The following is a 13,970-nucleotide window of genomic DNA, read 5'->3' as shown; positions in this document are numbered from 1 at the left end:
TAAACGATGGCAACCACATGGGACGTGTGTATGTGGATGAAGGATGGAGCCAGCGGTGGACTCCAACAGGTAAAGTATTCACCCACAGGGAACCGGGGGAAATATTTTACACTAGGGAGGACAGAGCCTGGGGTTCCGTCGCTCATCCCAATATCACATGCCATTACCGATCCATTTCGGCCCTGCATGATTGCAAGCAGTAAAAGAAATGAGGAAAATAACCCATGCTGTATACTTGTGATTGTACTGGTGGCCTTTGACTGCAGATGTATGTATGGGTATGCAATTTTTTGGCTTGTGCACATGTACAATTTTATAAAATATTTTACATCCATGGTGTTTTTGCCCTTCCCACCCATGCTGGCAAAAGCTACAAGCAAGCATTCGTTGTAATTGACAAAACTGTTAGCTGTGTAGAACTGCTGCCCCCTCAACTCCAACCTCACCCGCTGGCCTGGGTATCCCGTAATAGGCATGTAACTTCCGGTATGCTGTCAGCAGATTTGTGGAATATATTATACAGCACAGAATGCTTTTCTCCATTTCCACTGCTCTGTTCCTGCTGATGACAACACACTGCCCTCCCATCCAGAGGCACACAGCAGTGCAGGGGCCACATTCAGGTATTACAGCTGATGGTTTTAGGGCAACTAGGACCTTGTTTCAGATTTTGGCCCCTTATTCGATTGAGTTTTACCCCTGGACAGACACTTTTTTTGCAAATACATACCAAGAAGGTTTTGCTTCCCTTTAAAGTTGACTTAACAGTAGTCTGTCACTCTCCCCCCTCCATATGTAAACTCTGCAGTCTGTCATTCTCTACCTCTCCCCAATTTCAACTCCTGCAGTCAGTCCCTGTTAAAAGGTCCTTTAGCTACCTTTACTACTTACTCCCCCTCCCGTCTCCAATATGCCGAGATGTGCATTACAAAGCATGTTACACAGTTTAATTGTCTGTTCCAGCTGCCATGGACTCGGCTCTCTCCTGGTCATTCCTAGCACGGTTACTATCAATTATTAGTAGTGCTAGGGTGGGACCAGAGGGACACTGATCTGTGGATAGCTGTCTAGAGAGAAAGAAAATCTGAGAATAATATCATATATTTTGAATGTAATTTCGCAAGGTCAAAATTCTTTGAAATGTATAAATTAGTAATGTATTCTTACTCAATAATTAATTCAAATACTAGGTGGACTTCTGCTCTATAACTTAAAAATTGGTTGGCTACTTACCATCAAACTGTCTTCCATCATCCTGGAAAGCACAGAAGGAGTCGGAATGACTGTCTGAGCTGAGGAGGTCACTACTAGCAGCACTTGCTGGAGAGGTCCACTCAGAGGGAACGCCAGGATCATCCACCGGCCGCATTTGATCTTTATTAAGAGAGTCCGGTAAGTCCTTAGGAATTTCTAGACTTCCTGGGCTGCTACCTCTCCGTGTTAGAGACTGCAGAGGGAAAAAAAACACACCTAGAGGTAACAGAATGCACTGACAAGCAGCACTATCCTATTCCAAGAGATCTTACTGATCCTGAACCTAAAGGTCTATACCCACAACTCAATTTTTCCAATTATTTTTTCACGACAATCATTTTTGCAATATTGTGTAACACCGTTTAATGAAAATTCATGAAACCATGTTTAAAAATGTGTTACCACCCGCGGTGACGGTTCGTATGGAACAATAGTCACGATAGATCGCTGGACCAGTGATCGTTAAGATCACCATCGACTCCTGCAGCAGTTTCCATGGTTGTGTATACAATTATTTACACAATATTTTGTTTCTGCAAACTCAAACGACGCTTGCAGATTAGGCTGGATGGATCAGGGAACGGAGATCCCCGATCCATCTGCCCCTGGGTGCTTAGCTTTAGATTGTAAGCCTACTTGGCAGGGCCATCCTCCCCATGTGCTTTTCTCCACCACCAGACGGACTCAGTTACCCGTCTGCTATATTTATCTCTACATTGTTACATCACTATCTTGTGTACCATTGTTTAACTCGGTAATATCCCTGCGTAACATTGTCCAATGTTGAAATGTCTTCCCTATAGATTGATGTTTAAATTTACTCACCGGACCTGCGCCCGACCTTAGCCTCTCCGCAATAAATTCGTCCATAAGATCTTGTATGTTGGAGCTGGAGTTTATATCGCTGTTTACAGCATTTAGCTGTGATGTTAAATCTTCTTTGTTGGCTACAATAAAAGGAAATTAAGAAGAAAGCCATTCAACTGAGATTTTAAAGATAACCACTATGGCAAGCAAATACAAGCAAGGGACCACTGGGATAAAATCAGGGGAAAGTCTGTATAGTGGGTGCAGCATGCAGTTAAGGAAGGGTGTCACCACAACTGTAGCTGTGTTTAGTATTAGTAAGTGCTGGAGCTCTTTGTGTGGTTTCAGTAATAAGCAGTTAGTCAAATCTTGGCCAAAGTCTAAAGCATTGTCATTCCTTGAAGCAGAGCTGGAAGGACAAGAGAGAGGGTAGACTTCCATATGCAGGTTAGAAAGGTCTTAGAAAGTGGCAGGGTAATAGTTTTGTGGTGGACTTCTTCATCTGAATCTCCCAGGAAACTACAGCAGTAAATAGATCTCAAACCCTAATGCAGACATAACTGTGCCCTGCAAGTAATCTAATTGAACAAGTCAGATGAAAATGAGTACCGAACATTGTGGGGAAAATCTTCATACTGATACACCACTCCCTGAAAAGGAAGTTTCAATGGATAGGTCTGCCTTGTTTTATAAATTGCATCCCTCTGCCTGAGCCACTATGGCCATCTATACAAAATGTCTGACAATGACTAATGCAAGATTGTCTTCTTCACATCATGCAACTGACTCCAATTCAATCACTTTCTCATCGACTCCTACATGCTATAATGGTCCCTACAGATGGAAAGATCTCTTGAGTTTATGGGCACAAATTCAAACTGATATGTGATATGGTAAATGGGCAACTGCATGGTGAATCTGAAATTCACTTCTATTAAAGTTGACCCCTAAAAAATTTCTCATTAAAAAAATGAATAAAAAATTGGAATTACTAGCAACAGGCTGAATCTTCAAGGTCGGCGCCGAGGGTGTTTTTCTAGTGACTCCCTAGATGGGTCAAGCAGTCAAGACATTATATTATGGCAAACAGGGCCGGTTCAAGTAACAATTGGGCCCTAGGGCAAAATTAGCCTAGGGGCCCCCCCAACAGACCCCCCCCCCGACCAAAAAATCACCATTAGAGGCCCTTTGTTGCAGCCAAATTTCCCTCCCCCAATCACCTCCGAATTTAACAGACTCTGCAGAGTCCCTGGGGAGCAGCAGTAAAGATAGGGGAGGGACACCTTGGGGGCCCCTACAGGCTGTGGGGCCCTGGGGCAATTGCCCATTTTTTCCCATGGTAGCTCCGGCCCTGTTGGCAAATGTTAGGGTTGTTTCACACTGCAAAAGCTTGTAAGTGCAACTGATTTTAAAAACTCTTGCTAATGCAAAGCCAAGGATGATATTTTATTTAAAAAAAAAAAAAAAAAAAAAAAATCACATTACTCAAGTAAGATCGCACACATAGCCATGCATTAGCAAGAGCTTTTAAAATCATGCGTGCTTAGAAAATCGCTTGCGGTGTAAAGCAGCCCTTACAAAATAATTTCATACAGGTGGGAGAATTGAACTCGGACATTTTAGTGGAGCCGTTTGGAAGAGGCATACAGAAACATCTAAACCATTTTATAAATATGGAGAACTTTCTGAGAGTTAAAGCGGATCCGAGATGAACAACTAACTATAACAAGTAACTTGTATATATATCTTATCTAAAGTTTAGATAGTTTACACAGCAAATCTAGCTGCAAACAGCTTTAATAGAATATGATTATTTCTTCCTGTGATACAGTGACAGCAGCCATGTTTGTAAACATTACACAGAGACAGGCTTATCTGCATCTTGAGCAAATAAACCTAATCCCCCTCCTCCTCCCTCCTACTCCCCTCTGCCTCTGAATTCTCTGGCTAGTAATACCTGCCCCTCCCTCTGCCCAGGCTGAGCTCCCATGAGCCCTTGCTACTGTCTGAAAATGCCTTGGCTCTCTGGAAACCTGTGGGCGTGGCTTGTTTAGTTTATAGGGGATTGGAGTATTAAAACAAAAACAAAAAAGTATTTGGCTTGAGGAATGCCCTATAAACAATAGGAAAGGAACACAATTATGCAATGAGTAAAAGTTCATCTCGGATCCACTTTAATGCACAGCGATTAAAAAATGAATGATGGATGAAACCAACATTCAGAATTGTATAAGCATTTGTGGAAAGCGGTCAGGTGTGCATCCAACTGTGAAAAGATGTTTTATGAATTTGCAAGCTTGGTTCAGGTATGTATGCATGTACTTGGCCATGGGCTAGGACACATAAGAGACTACGGCCCATATGCAATTACCTTTTTCGCCTGAGTTTTTTCCGTGGTGATATTTCATACCTTGTCGTAAAATGCCTTTTAAACCACCAGCAAGCAAGAAAATACTTTTCATGGTACTTTTCCACCTATTTTTGACACTTTTTCAATTGTAAAATGCTGATATGTTATTATAAAGAAAAGATGAAAAATTATCTCTTGGGAGATGGCTCCAGAGAAAAATGTAATTGCATATGGTCCTTTGTAGCGCAATACACTGCAGTAAGTTACTCTAGTGTATTACAGCTGTAAGCAACTGTGCTGGATATTGGCAGCAACTGCTTAGCAATGTGTCGTAAAGCCGCCTTGCATCTACTTAGACTCTCGTAAGTCAAAGCAAAAGTGCATAGGAAAAGGAGGGAGCCAGGAGGCATTCCTGTCAACAGCTCATCTCAAAGTAAAACAAGAGTAATCAATTGGGAAAATCCGACCAGGCCAAAAGTTCAGTCCCAAGAAAGGAGGGAAGAGGGAAGGAACATACTGTGAACATCCAATTTTCCAATGCAACTTCAACTTTATAAGCTTTGTGTGCTAACCTAACTTCACATTCTACTACTGAATTACTAGGTGATGTGGCTTAGCCCCAAGTTATGCACCCACATCTCGGGTAAGGTGTGCCACTCCCGAAACCTTGTCGCATTAACCCTATAGTTAAAGCAGACATGCCAAGCTGTCTAAACAGATATACATACAATGAAATACCCCTATATCAGAGCATATCATTATCTTGGTAAGTACCTTAAAGTCCATGTGAAATGTGGGTCATGGGGCCATATGCAATTCATGTTTTCACCTGAGTTTTCTCCTAGGTGAAATTTTCATTTTTAGTAATAAAATGGGTTTTAAGCCACTAGGCAAGCAAGAAAATGCTCAGAATAATTTTGATAGTACTTTTTCTCCTAAATTATAGTACTATTTCAATTGCGGATTGCTGAAAAATTAGTAAAAACAGAAGATTATGAATTACAAAATTGTCTCCAAAGTTTTCTCCCAAGACAAAGTGAATTGCATAAGACCCATACGCAATTAACTTTTTCTCCTAGGAGATAATTTTCATCTTCTTTAAACTAAATACTCAGCATTTTATAATTGACAAAGTGCCCAAAAGTTGGTGAAAAGGTACTACCAAATTTATTTTGAGTATTTTCTTGATTGCTGGTGGCTTAAGAGACATTTTATGACAAGTTCTGAAAATATCACCTAGTAGAAAACTCAGGTGAAAAAGTGAATTGCATATGGGCCGTGGTGTCCTGTATAGTTTCCCCCCAAAAAAGGTATTCATCCCTGCAAGGGATCTGCACCTAGCTGACAATCAGGGCCCATTCACACTAGACGCGCTTTTCTGAGCGTTTTGCGATTGATTAGCGGTTTTAAAATCGCTCCCATTCACTTTCATTAAAATCGTAGGAAAAAATTGCCGCGGTTTCACCATCGCGAAAAATGATTTTTCAGCAATTTTAATGAAAGTGAATGGGAGCGATTTTAAAAACCGCTAATCAATCGCAAAACGGTCAAAAAATGCTTCTGGTGTGAATGGGTCCTAAGGAGGCTTTTACTATAGAAAGCGCATGTCACAGGTAGAATGCAGTCATTTTGCCTGTGCAATTGCTGTTTGATCTTTGGTGCGATTGCAAAGTCTTATCTTATTGAATGCGGCTGACACTTATCTTTTGTTCAATAAATTTGTATATGATAAAAAAAAAAAAGAATGGTACTGATCGGGAGTGATACAGCATACAGTATGTTTGCTAATCGCAGAGAATCAGATCGCACTAATGGGAACATAGCGCTGCAGTTAACATTACTAGGCTGGCATCCTTGCAATCGGCAAATTCTTGCCTTTTATTAATTGGATTGAAACGCATGGGCCCTAACTGGTAAGTAAGCGAGTTCTAGTTGTCTGAGTAATTTGGGTGTTGGAGAAGGTGCCTCCAGGCATGGAATGCGGCTCTACAAGCTGAAGAATAAATGAATAACAACACTCTACATAATTATCATCATGAGTATAGTATAGCCCTACTCTGGCTGTGCCGCCTCATAGATCAGTGACTTTCTGAGGTGTAGTGGGGTGTGGCCTGCTCCACTCCACTCTCTGGAACTTGGTGATCAGACAGCTTCCAGTTGGTAAAGACTCCCCATATAGTAACACTGGGTGGTACATGCGCTAATGTGCTGCCTAGTGTCAGTCTATGGATAGATGGCACTGCCTGGCTGTGTGAAAAAAGCCACAGTCAGAACTCCAAAGTCACAGCCATGGGGGGGAAGTAGAGAACAGGCCACCTGTCCTTCTCACTATACACACTGTACTCCTCCTGTCTTACTTTTAGATGGGTTTTAAGCCTGTGAAGCTTCCAAGGAAAGGTATTAAAGCAAAATCACTCCAGTGGAAGCACTGACAGCAGTAATGCTCCAAAATGCTCATAACCCCTCTTAATATTATTCATAAGTAGAAAAAAAAATTCTTTTTAGCCTCATCTCACACATGCAGTATTTGTGCTGACTGCATGATATATTACTGTGTATTGTCTAATCCTATCTCCAGCCGTCCGTATAGAACAGGGGTAGGGAACCTATGGCTCGGGAGCCAGATGTGGCTCTTTTGATGGCTGCATCTGTCTCACATACAAATCAGTAGAGGTTGATTCACTAAGCTACACTGCTCAAGTAGCGCAGCTTAGTGTGGCAGTGCAAGTAACATTTTCAAAGTAGGCACGCTACTGCTGTAGCATGCACTACTAACTTACAGCTGCTCCAATTGTCCCACTATGGTCCCTGTCAGGTCCAGTGACTTTGTAGGACGAGACCCAGACACACTTTGATTGGGCCAATAGGCTGTCTGTCACTTGACAGGCAGCCTATTGAGCCAAAGTGCAGGGATCTCGTCCTACACAGTGAATCAACCCCCAAGTCAGCTAGCTAATTGTACAAGCTGTTAGTCGGTGTTTCTCCTGTCTGGCTCCTCAGGGAAATTGCTGATGTTGCTGAAACCCAAGAGAAGCTGAAGACGTGTCTGATACTTCCGTTACCCGGCGGATCAACTGTATACACATCACCATGGCAACAGGAATGTGAACCTTATCGATCCAGTTTGAAACACATTGTATGGCTCTCACGGAATTACATTTTAAAATTTGTGGCGTTTATGGCTCTCTCAGCCAAGAAGGTTCCTGACCCCTGGTATAGAAGATGAGGTGATCAGCATAAATGTCCCTTTCACAATTCACCTGACTACACGATTACCATTGTCATTAACATTTTTAAAAAAAAAGCATCACTGTCAAGGCAAAGGACTCCTCTCCAGTGTACAGAAGGAGACAGAGGCAATACTATGGGGAAGACTAATAGTGGAATCTTGAAACCCCTTTTAACATTAGCACCTCTTATCCATTTCCAGAAATAGTTAAACGTGTAAACACACCGGTACCCTGAAAGTGTGTGTGTGTGTGTGTGTGTGTGTGTGTGTGTGTGTGTGTGTGTGTGTGTGTGTGTGTGTGTGTGTGTGTGTGTGTGTGTGTGTGTGTGTGTATCAATCCATAATCTGAGTCTTATGGTCTGTCCCAAGTAAAGTAGTTCTCAGGGGTCTCTTGTTAACTTTGATTGAAGACCCTCACCTCCTCACAGACATCCACCAACAGTGCTGGAAACCACAGACACTTATCTGGCACGCAGCTCCAGCAAAAGGTATCTCTGAAGCTTCTCCCAAGGCTCTCCATTGCACCATTGATGTGGGCCAATAGAAAGCCTGTACAGGATTTCCCATTTCCTGGATTCTTCTGGTGGCTTCCCCCTGATGTTAGCTGCATCCCGTGAGGTTCAAGGCTGTAGGCCCTCAGCTAAATTCACTTTGAAGTTCTTGTCCATATAGATGTGTGCTACAATCAGAGCTGGGACAAGATTCTCCAGCACCCAAGGCTAAGACACCAAAGTGCGCCCCTCAATCATCCAACACCTTAATCTCCAGTTATCTGGCTTGCAGTCACTGCCATGTATCCCCTTTTCTTCTTTCTCTCTGCTTCAAATACAATAGGGGAATGATAGCTGAGTGAGTTGTGCGCCCCCCTCCTACACCGCGCCCTGAGCCTGGAGCCTCCCACGTCTCTGCCCGGCCCTGCCTACAATAGATGCTATAATTATTTGTGTACAATGTAATAGCACCCACAGAATGAGACTGATCTTGTCAAAACTCTGAGGCTGGCCATCATAGCTATGGATATGTGGGATCACAATGTATTATTAAAGTTGTAAGGTCTATATGCTGGCTTCATGTGACTTGGAGGTGAAGTCCCACCAATTATATATATATATAAAAAAAAATCATTAACTACTTGATCAATTTCCTATTAGGAAGAGAGTGATCATTTGCCATATAAGGGATTATAGCTGCCTTAAAAGCTAATCTTGTGGAGCAAAATCCCACACACTATAACAACTATGTTTTTTATTGTACTGTTGAAGTTCAGTTTATGCTTACATTTTACATTGCATTCTTATATTTATACTGTCATGGTTAAGGGCTCTGCCTCTGACACAGGCGACCTGGGTTTGAACCTCAGCTCTTCCTGTTTAGTAAGCGACCTATTCAGTAAGGAGGCCTTGAACTAGACTCCCTTACACTGCTACTGCCTACTGAGTGTGCCCTAGTTGCTGGAGCTTAAGCACTTTGAGTCAGCCAGGAAAAAAGCAATATAAATGATATTTGTCTTATATTTCACCATTGGATTTGTTTTACCACTTTATCTAGTCTTGATAACATTGCATAGTGCTTGTTCAAACAATTTTTACTATTATTTAAAGACGAGCTTTCGCGAAAATCGAGTAAAATGAGCCATAAATTACCTTTCTCCTATGTTGCTATCACTTACAGTAAGTTGTAGAAATCTGACATTACTGACAGATTTTGGACTAGCCCTCTTCTCATAGGAGGGTTCTCAAGGTTTTCTTTATTTTTAAAAGCACTGAGTGAATGGCCGTTGCTCCGTACAACTGCCAAAATAGTGTGCAGCGAGAAGGGAGGCTGGCCAGCTTCTTTATGTAAATCTTTTTCAGGGAATGTCCTTATAAAGAATAAAGGCCATGCTGAGAATCCCCTATGGAGAGGTGGACTAGCCCAAAACCTGTCGGTAATGTCAGATTTCTACTACCTACTGTAAGTGACAGCAACATAGGAGAAAAGTAATTTATGGCTCATTTACTCTGGAAGAAATGTACTTCTTATTTGTATGCGTTTTACAATTTAAGATTTACGCAACACTTCCTCTTTAAATCTGAAGTCTTGATTGCATACTCTATATATTAGAGGGGAATATCTTCAGTGCAAATGCACATCATGATGGAAAAATATACTTTGAAGAGGACCATTTTCTCAGGAAAGCAGATTACAGGCAGAGATTACTAAAAATAAATCAGACTGTTTATTCCCAGATACCAGCATTCCCACAGAGACAAACAAACTGTAATACACGAGGAAACACTGAAAGCAAATGCCAGCACTTGGTCTTCACACAGCAAACTAGTACAATGATCCGTGTGTGTGTGTGTGTGTGTGTGTGTGTGTGTGTGTGTGTGTGTGTGTGTGTGTGTGTGTGTGTGTGTGTGTGTGTGTGTGTGTGTGTGTGTGTGTGTGTGTGTGTGTGTGTGTGTGTGTGTGTGTGTGTGTGTGTGTGTGTGTGTGTGTGTGTGTGTGTGTGTGTGTGTGTGTGTGTGTGTGTGTGTGTGTGTGTTAATACCGTCATACTGTTCATATTTGTTGCAATTATTCTATATTACACTGTAACCAGCAGTCCTATTCTATTTAAGCCTGAAGGAAGCCTGACATGAGAAGCATGTGGTGGTACACATATTTATATTCTTTTAAGGACAACTGTAAACCCCCCCCCCCACTCCCCCCCCAAAAAAAGAGCCTAACCCTTCCTCTCATGGCTTTAGGTCTCAAAAGGCCCCGGAAGTACTCGAGTCTCAGAGTACTTCCGAAGACAAGAGACTGTGCATGCGTGAGCATCAACTCGCGTGCGCAATACGGAGCCGCTCATCTTTAGAAGTACTCGGAGACCTGAAGACGCAGTCGGCAGGAGATTTGAAAGGGGGCCTGGCGGTGGAACGAGGGACCGCAGAGAGGATCAGGACTGGTCTAAGGGATCCAGAGCCCTCCCTCCTCTCAGCTGAGTATCTAACCTTATTGTTTTAGGAGGTTATAGTTGTCCTTTAAATAATACTAATTGCCTGGCAGTCCTACTGATCAATTTGGCTACAGTATTGTCTGAATCACACACCTGAAACAAGCATTTGGCTAAACTGGTCAGACTTGGGCCGGAGCACCTGATCTGCATGCTTGTTCAGGGTCTATGGCTAAGAGTATTAGAGGCAGGTGATCAGCAGGACAGCCATGAAATGTGCATTGTCTAAAAGAAAAAAAAAAGTCAGCCTCCATAGCCCCCTCACACACATAAGAGCGAACACCGGCGCCACAAATGCTGCAGTGATGATGACCACACATAAACGCACCAATAGCGCAGGTGATTTATTGAAGTAAATGTTTAAAAACAACACACCTTTACTATAATGCACTTAAAGCACAACCAAACCCAAAATTTAAACAAAATTCCTAATACCAGTCAATATGATTTACAAACAAAGTTATAAAAGCAAAATTGTAGATAACATTCTCCATGAGTCAAATGTACCTGCCAGGGCATAGAAGCAAAGTGTTGGGCAAATGTACTTGCTAATTGTATTACAGATAGCTTACATGCCTCTGTAGATTCAGAGGATGGATAGGCCAATCAGAAGTGACCATGTAGATTCAAAGGATGGGTAGGCTAATCAGGAGTAGCCATATAACCCAGACAGTGGAAAAAAATAAGAGGCCACACTATATTTCAAAACATCCCAATAGAAACCGTGACTAAAGATGGTGGGAAAAGGGAGTGACAAGAGAATGGTAGGAGCATGGGTCACTCAGTATTAAGGCACTGCCTGCTGTAGACTTGTTGTTCACAGGAAACAGAATTTCAACACCCCCCTTTCTGAACAGGAGGGGTCTCGCATCTGTATAGACAAACCGCTGCAGGTCAGCACAGATATAAAACAATTTTTTTGCATGAGAAAATGCAGTCCCAAAAGTAATGAATATAATTCACACTAAAAACGTGTTTTCAGATCTTGACTTCAATTTTGGGTTTAGTTCGGCTTTAAATAAGTGCCAGAAGCAAAACGAAATCCGCAACAAATGCAGAAGGTCCGCACACTCGCTGTAGACCAAGTCCGCTTTTATTCAATGATTGTGACACAGTTCCATTCCATAGACCAACGATTCATTTCGGGGCCCGGGGGGGAGGGGGGGTCCCCTTTGTCAACAACGGAATGGAACTGTGTCACGATCGTTGAATAAAAGTGGACTTGGTCTACAGTGAATGTGTGGACCATCTGGATTTGTTGCCGATTACGTTTGTGGTCCTGCACCTCCACAGTGGTGTGCAATTCTTCGTCTGTTTGAGAAGCAAAACGGAGTCTCTCATACAGCAGTAGTACCAGTACTATAAATGATTTCCCTTGCTATGCTTTCTGCCACTCACTCTGCACTATGGCTGGCAGTATAATAAGCCATCTCTTTGTATCATTCTAGTTTCATGTCCCAAAATATGTGCCAATACTGCTTCACTATTGACAAGAGTAGGGGTATTACATCGTTAACTCTGTTTTCAAAAACAAAAAAATATAAGAGCAGCACTAACGGAGGGATTGAGACAGCCTTCAGCGAATGGATTGTCTTGCATTCACTATGGGATCAAACCTTCTTGTATCTCTGAAGTGCTGCAGTAGAGTAAAAAGGGGATGACACTCCTGTAGAACATGTATATGCAGAAGCTGGCACACCCTATATCATTTTTTTATTTTTCCATATAAAACTTCAAGCCAACATTTCGGAACCACGTCGGGTCCCTTTATCAAGGCAATGCTTGCTCTAGGCAACCATCTGTCAAGCATAAAAGTGCTACATTTGAATGTAGTAATGCATGCAAGGAATGTGGACAATTCAATAGCTTACTACTATTGCTAGACAGAAATATTATGTGGGCCTTTCTAGCAATATTGCAATAGTACATAAATAGACAGTGAGAATATATGAAGGACCTCAACAGTTCCCATACATCTGTAGGTAAGACTCTGAAGACATTTCATCAAGTGATAAAGCAAATCCATTTGAGTTTATGCTCCAAAACAGGCCCAGATTTACATCACAGGAGCCTATAGGGACAGATGTTCTGGCAATCTACCCTTTGCCCTCCACTAACACGGCCCGCTGTCACTTCTCCCTTACTTTCCCTGCCGAGAGTAGGTAGCCACAGGTGTCCCCTAATACTTAGTGAATCTCTAGCTACCTAATACTAAGTAGCTAGAGGTGCCCCTGACTGAAGGGAGATCTTGTCAGAGGAATGCCAAGGGCTGGATGAGTAACCTTTCATTTATGCTCCACTTGGGACAGGAAGGAGGGAGGGACTCAAGGAGGGGAGGGAGCCATCTTTCCATCATCAGGCACTTGTAGGCAAGTGCCTACAGTGCCTTATGGGAAATTTGGCCCTGCTTCAAAAAGGAGTGCTTCTATCTGACACATCTAAGAACTAGGGATGATCAATGAGGCAAATTGTTCTGAAATTATGCTAATTTTTATGCAAATGTATGCAGTTTGAAAATGGACCAATCAATTTAAAACCCAGGTTTACATTGACTGGTCCATTTTCAAGCAGCAGACATTTGCATAAAAGTTTGCATAAATTTGCAACGACTCGGAACAATTTTCATATCTGTGATCATCCCTACTAAGAATTAGTCTGGCTATGGAAGAAATGAAGATGGATCCTATCCTAGACAGAATTGCTGCTCCAACAAACCTGCTGCAGCATTTTATCTCATAACCGGCATGACTTAATTTATTAAAACAAAAAAACTTCCCAAAACAGTCACACTAGATTGCATGGAGGTCACAAAGTCAAGGAATACTTTGAATCGGTACCAGATTTTGTCACTAGATTACTTGATAACCCTTCCCCACCGTGTCTTGTTCAAGAAGCTCACAATTTCCCACTGGATGCTATCAATGCTGCTTGTACAACTGTCCTATGCCAGGCATGTGTCAATTGTGAAGGCATTCGCTACAAACATTTGAAAACATGACACAAAAAACACAGGTGACAAAACAGTTAAGCAATGTGATTATGAGCCAATTACGACCTCTAACCGAGAATGAAATGATTGCCATTCATTCTGTATCTGAAAAGTTACTGGTGACAATACAAATGACTGAAGGACAAAACACTGAACACACGTGATCCCTGGCCATTAAGAAACAAGACACAATAGCCATGAATTAGCAGTACTCATCTCACAGGGAGGGGGTTAGTAAAGAAAGCAGAGTTGTTGAAAAATGTAAGGGGGTGACACTTTGAGGAGGGTTATATCAGCCACAAGGGAGACAACATGCAAAGATCCCAAGTAGGGTCTCAACGAGGCATTGGGTGAGGAACAA

General features: G+C 42.2%; 1 protein-coding gene across 8 annotated transcripts in view; it reads right to left on the bottom strand.

The window, feature by feature from the left end:
* The window catches only part of RALGAPA1 (Ral GTPase activating protein catalytic subunit alpha 1), a 335,676-nt gene that overhangs the window by 186,976 nt on the left and 134,730 nt on the right, over positions 1–13,970 (bottom strand). For all 8 annotated transcript variants that reach the window (XM_068254030.1, XM_068254031.1, XM_068254033.1 and 5 more), the window contains 2 exons: positions 2,080–2,201; positions 1,234–1,447 (listed from right to left, as the gene is read on the bottom strand). In XM_068254030.1, the coding sequence (XP_068110131.1) occupies positions 1,234–1,447; positions 2,080–2,201 (336 nt within the window). The remainder of the gene's footprint in view (positions 1–1,233; positions 1,448–2,079; positions 2,202–13,970) is intronic.

This window comes from Hyperolius riggenbachi, chromosome 9, assembly GCF_040937935.1.
Source record: "Hyperolius riggenbachi isolate aHypRig1 chromosome 9, aHypRig1.pri, whole genome shotgun sequence".
Taxonomy (NCBI): Eukaryota; Metazoa; Chordata; class Amphibia; order Anura; family Hyperoliidae; genus Hyperolius; species Hyperolius riggenbachi.
The sequence above is the reverse complement of the archived record's forward strand: the minus strand, read 5'-3'. Positions and strand labels throughout refer to the sequence as shown.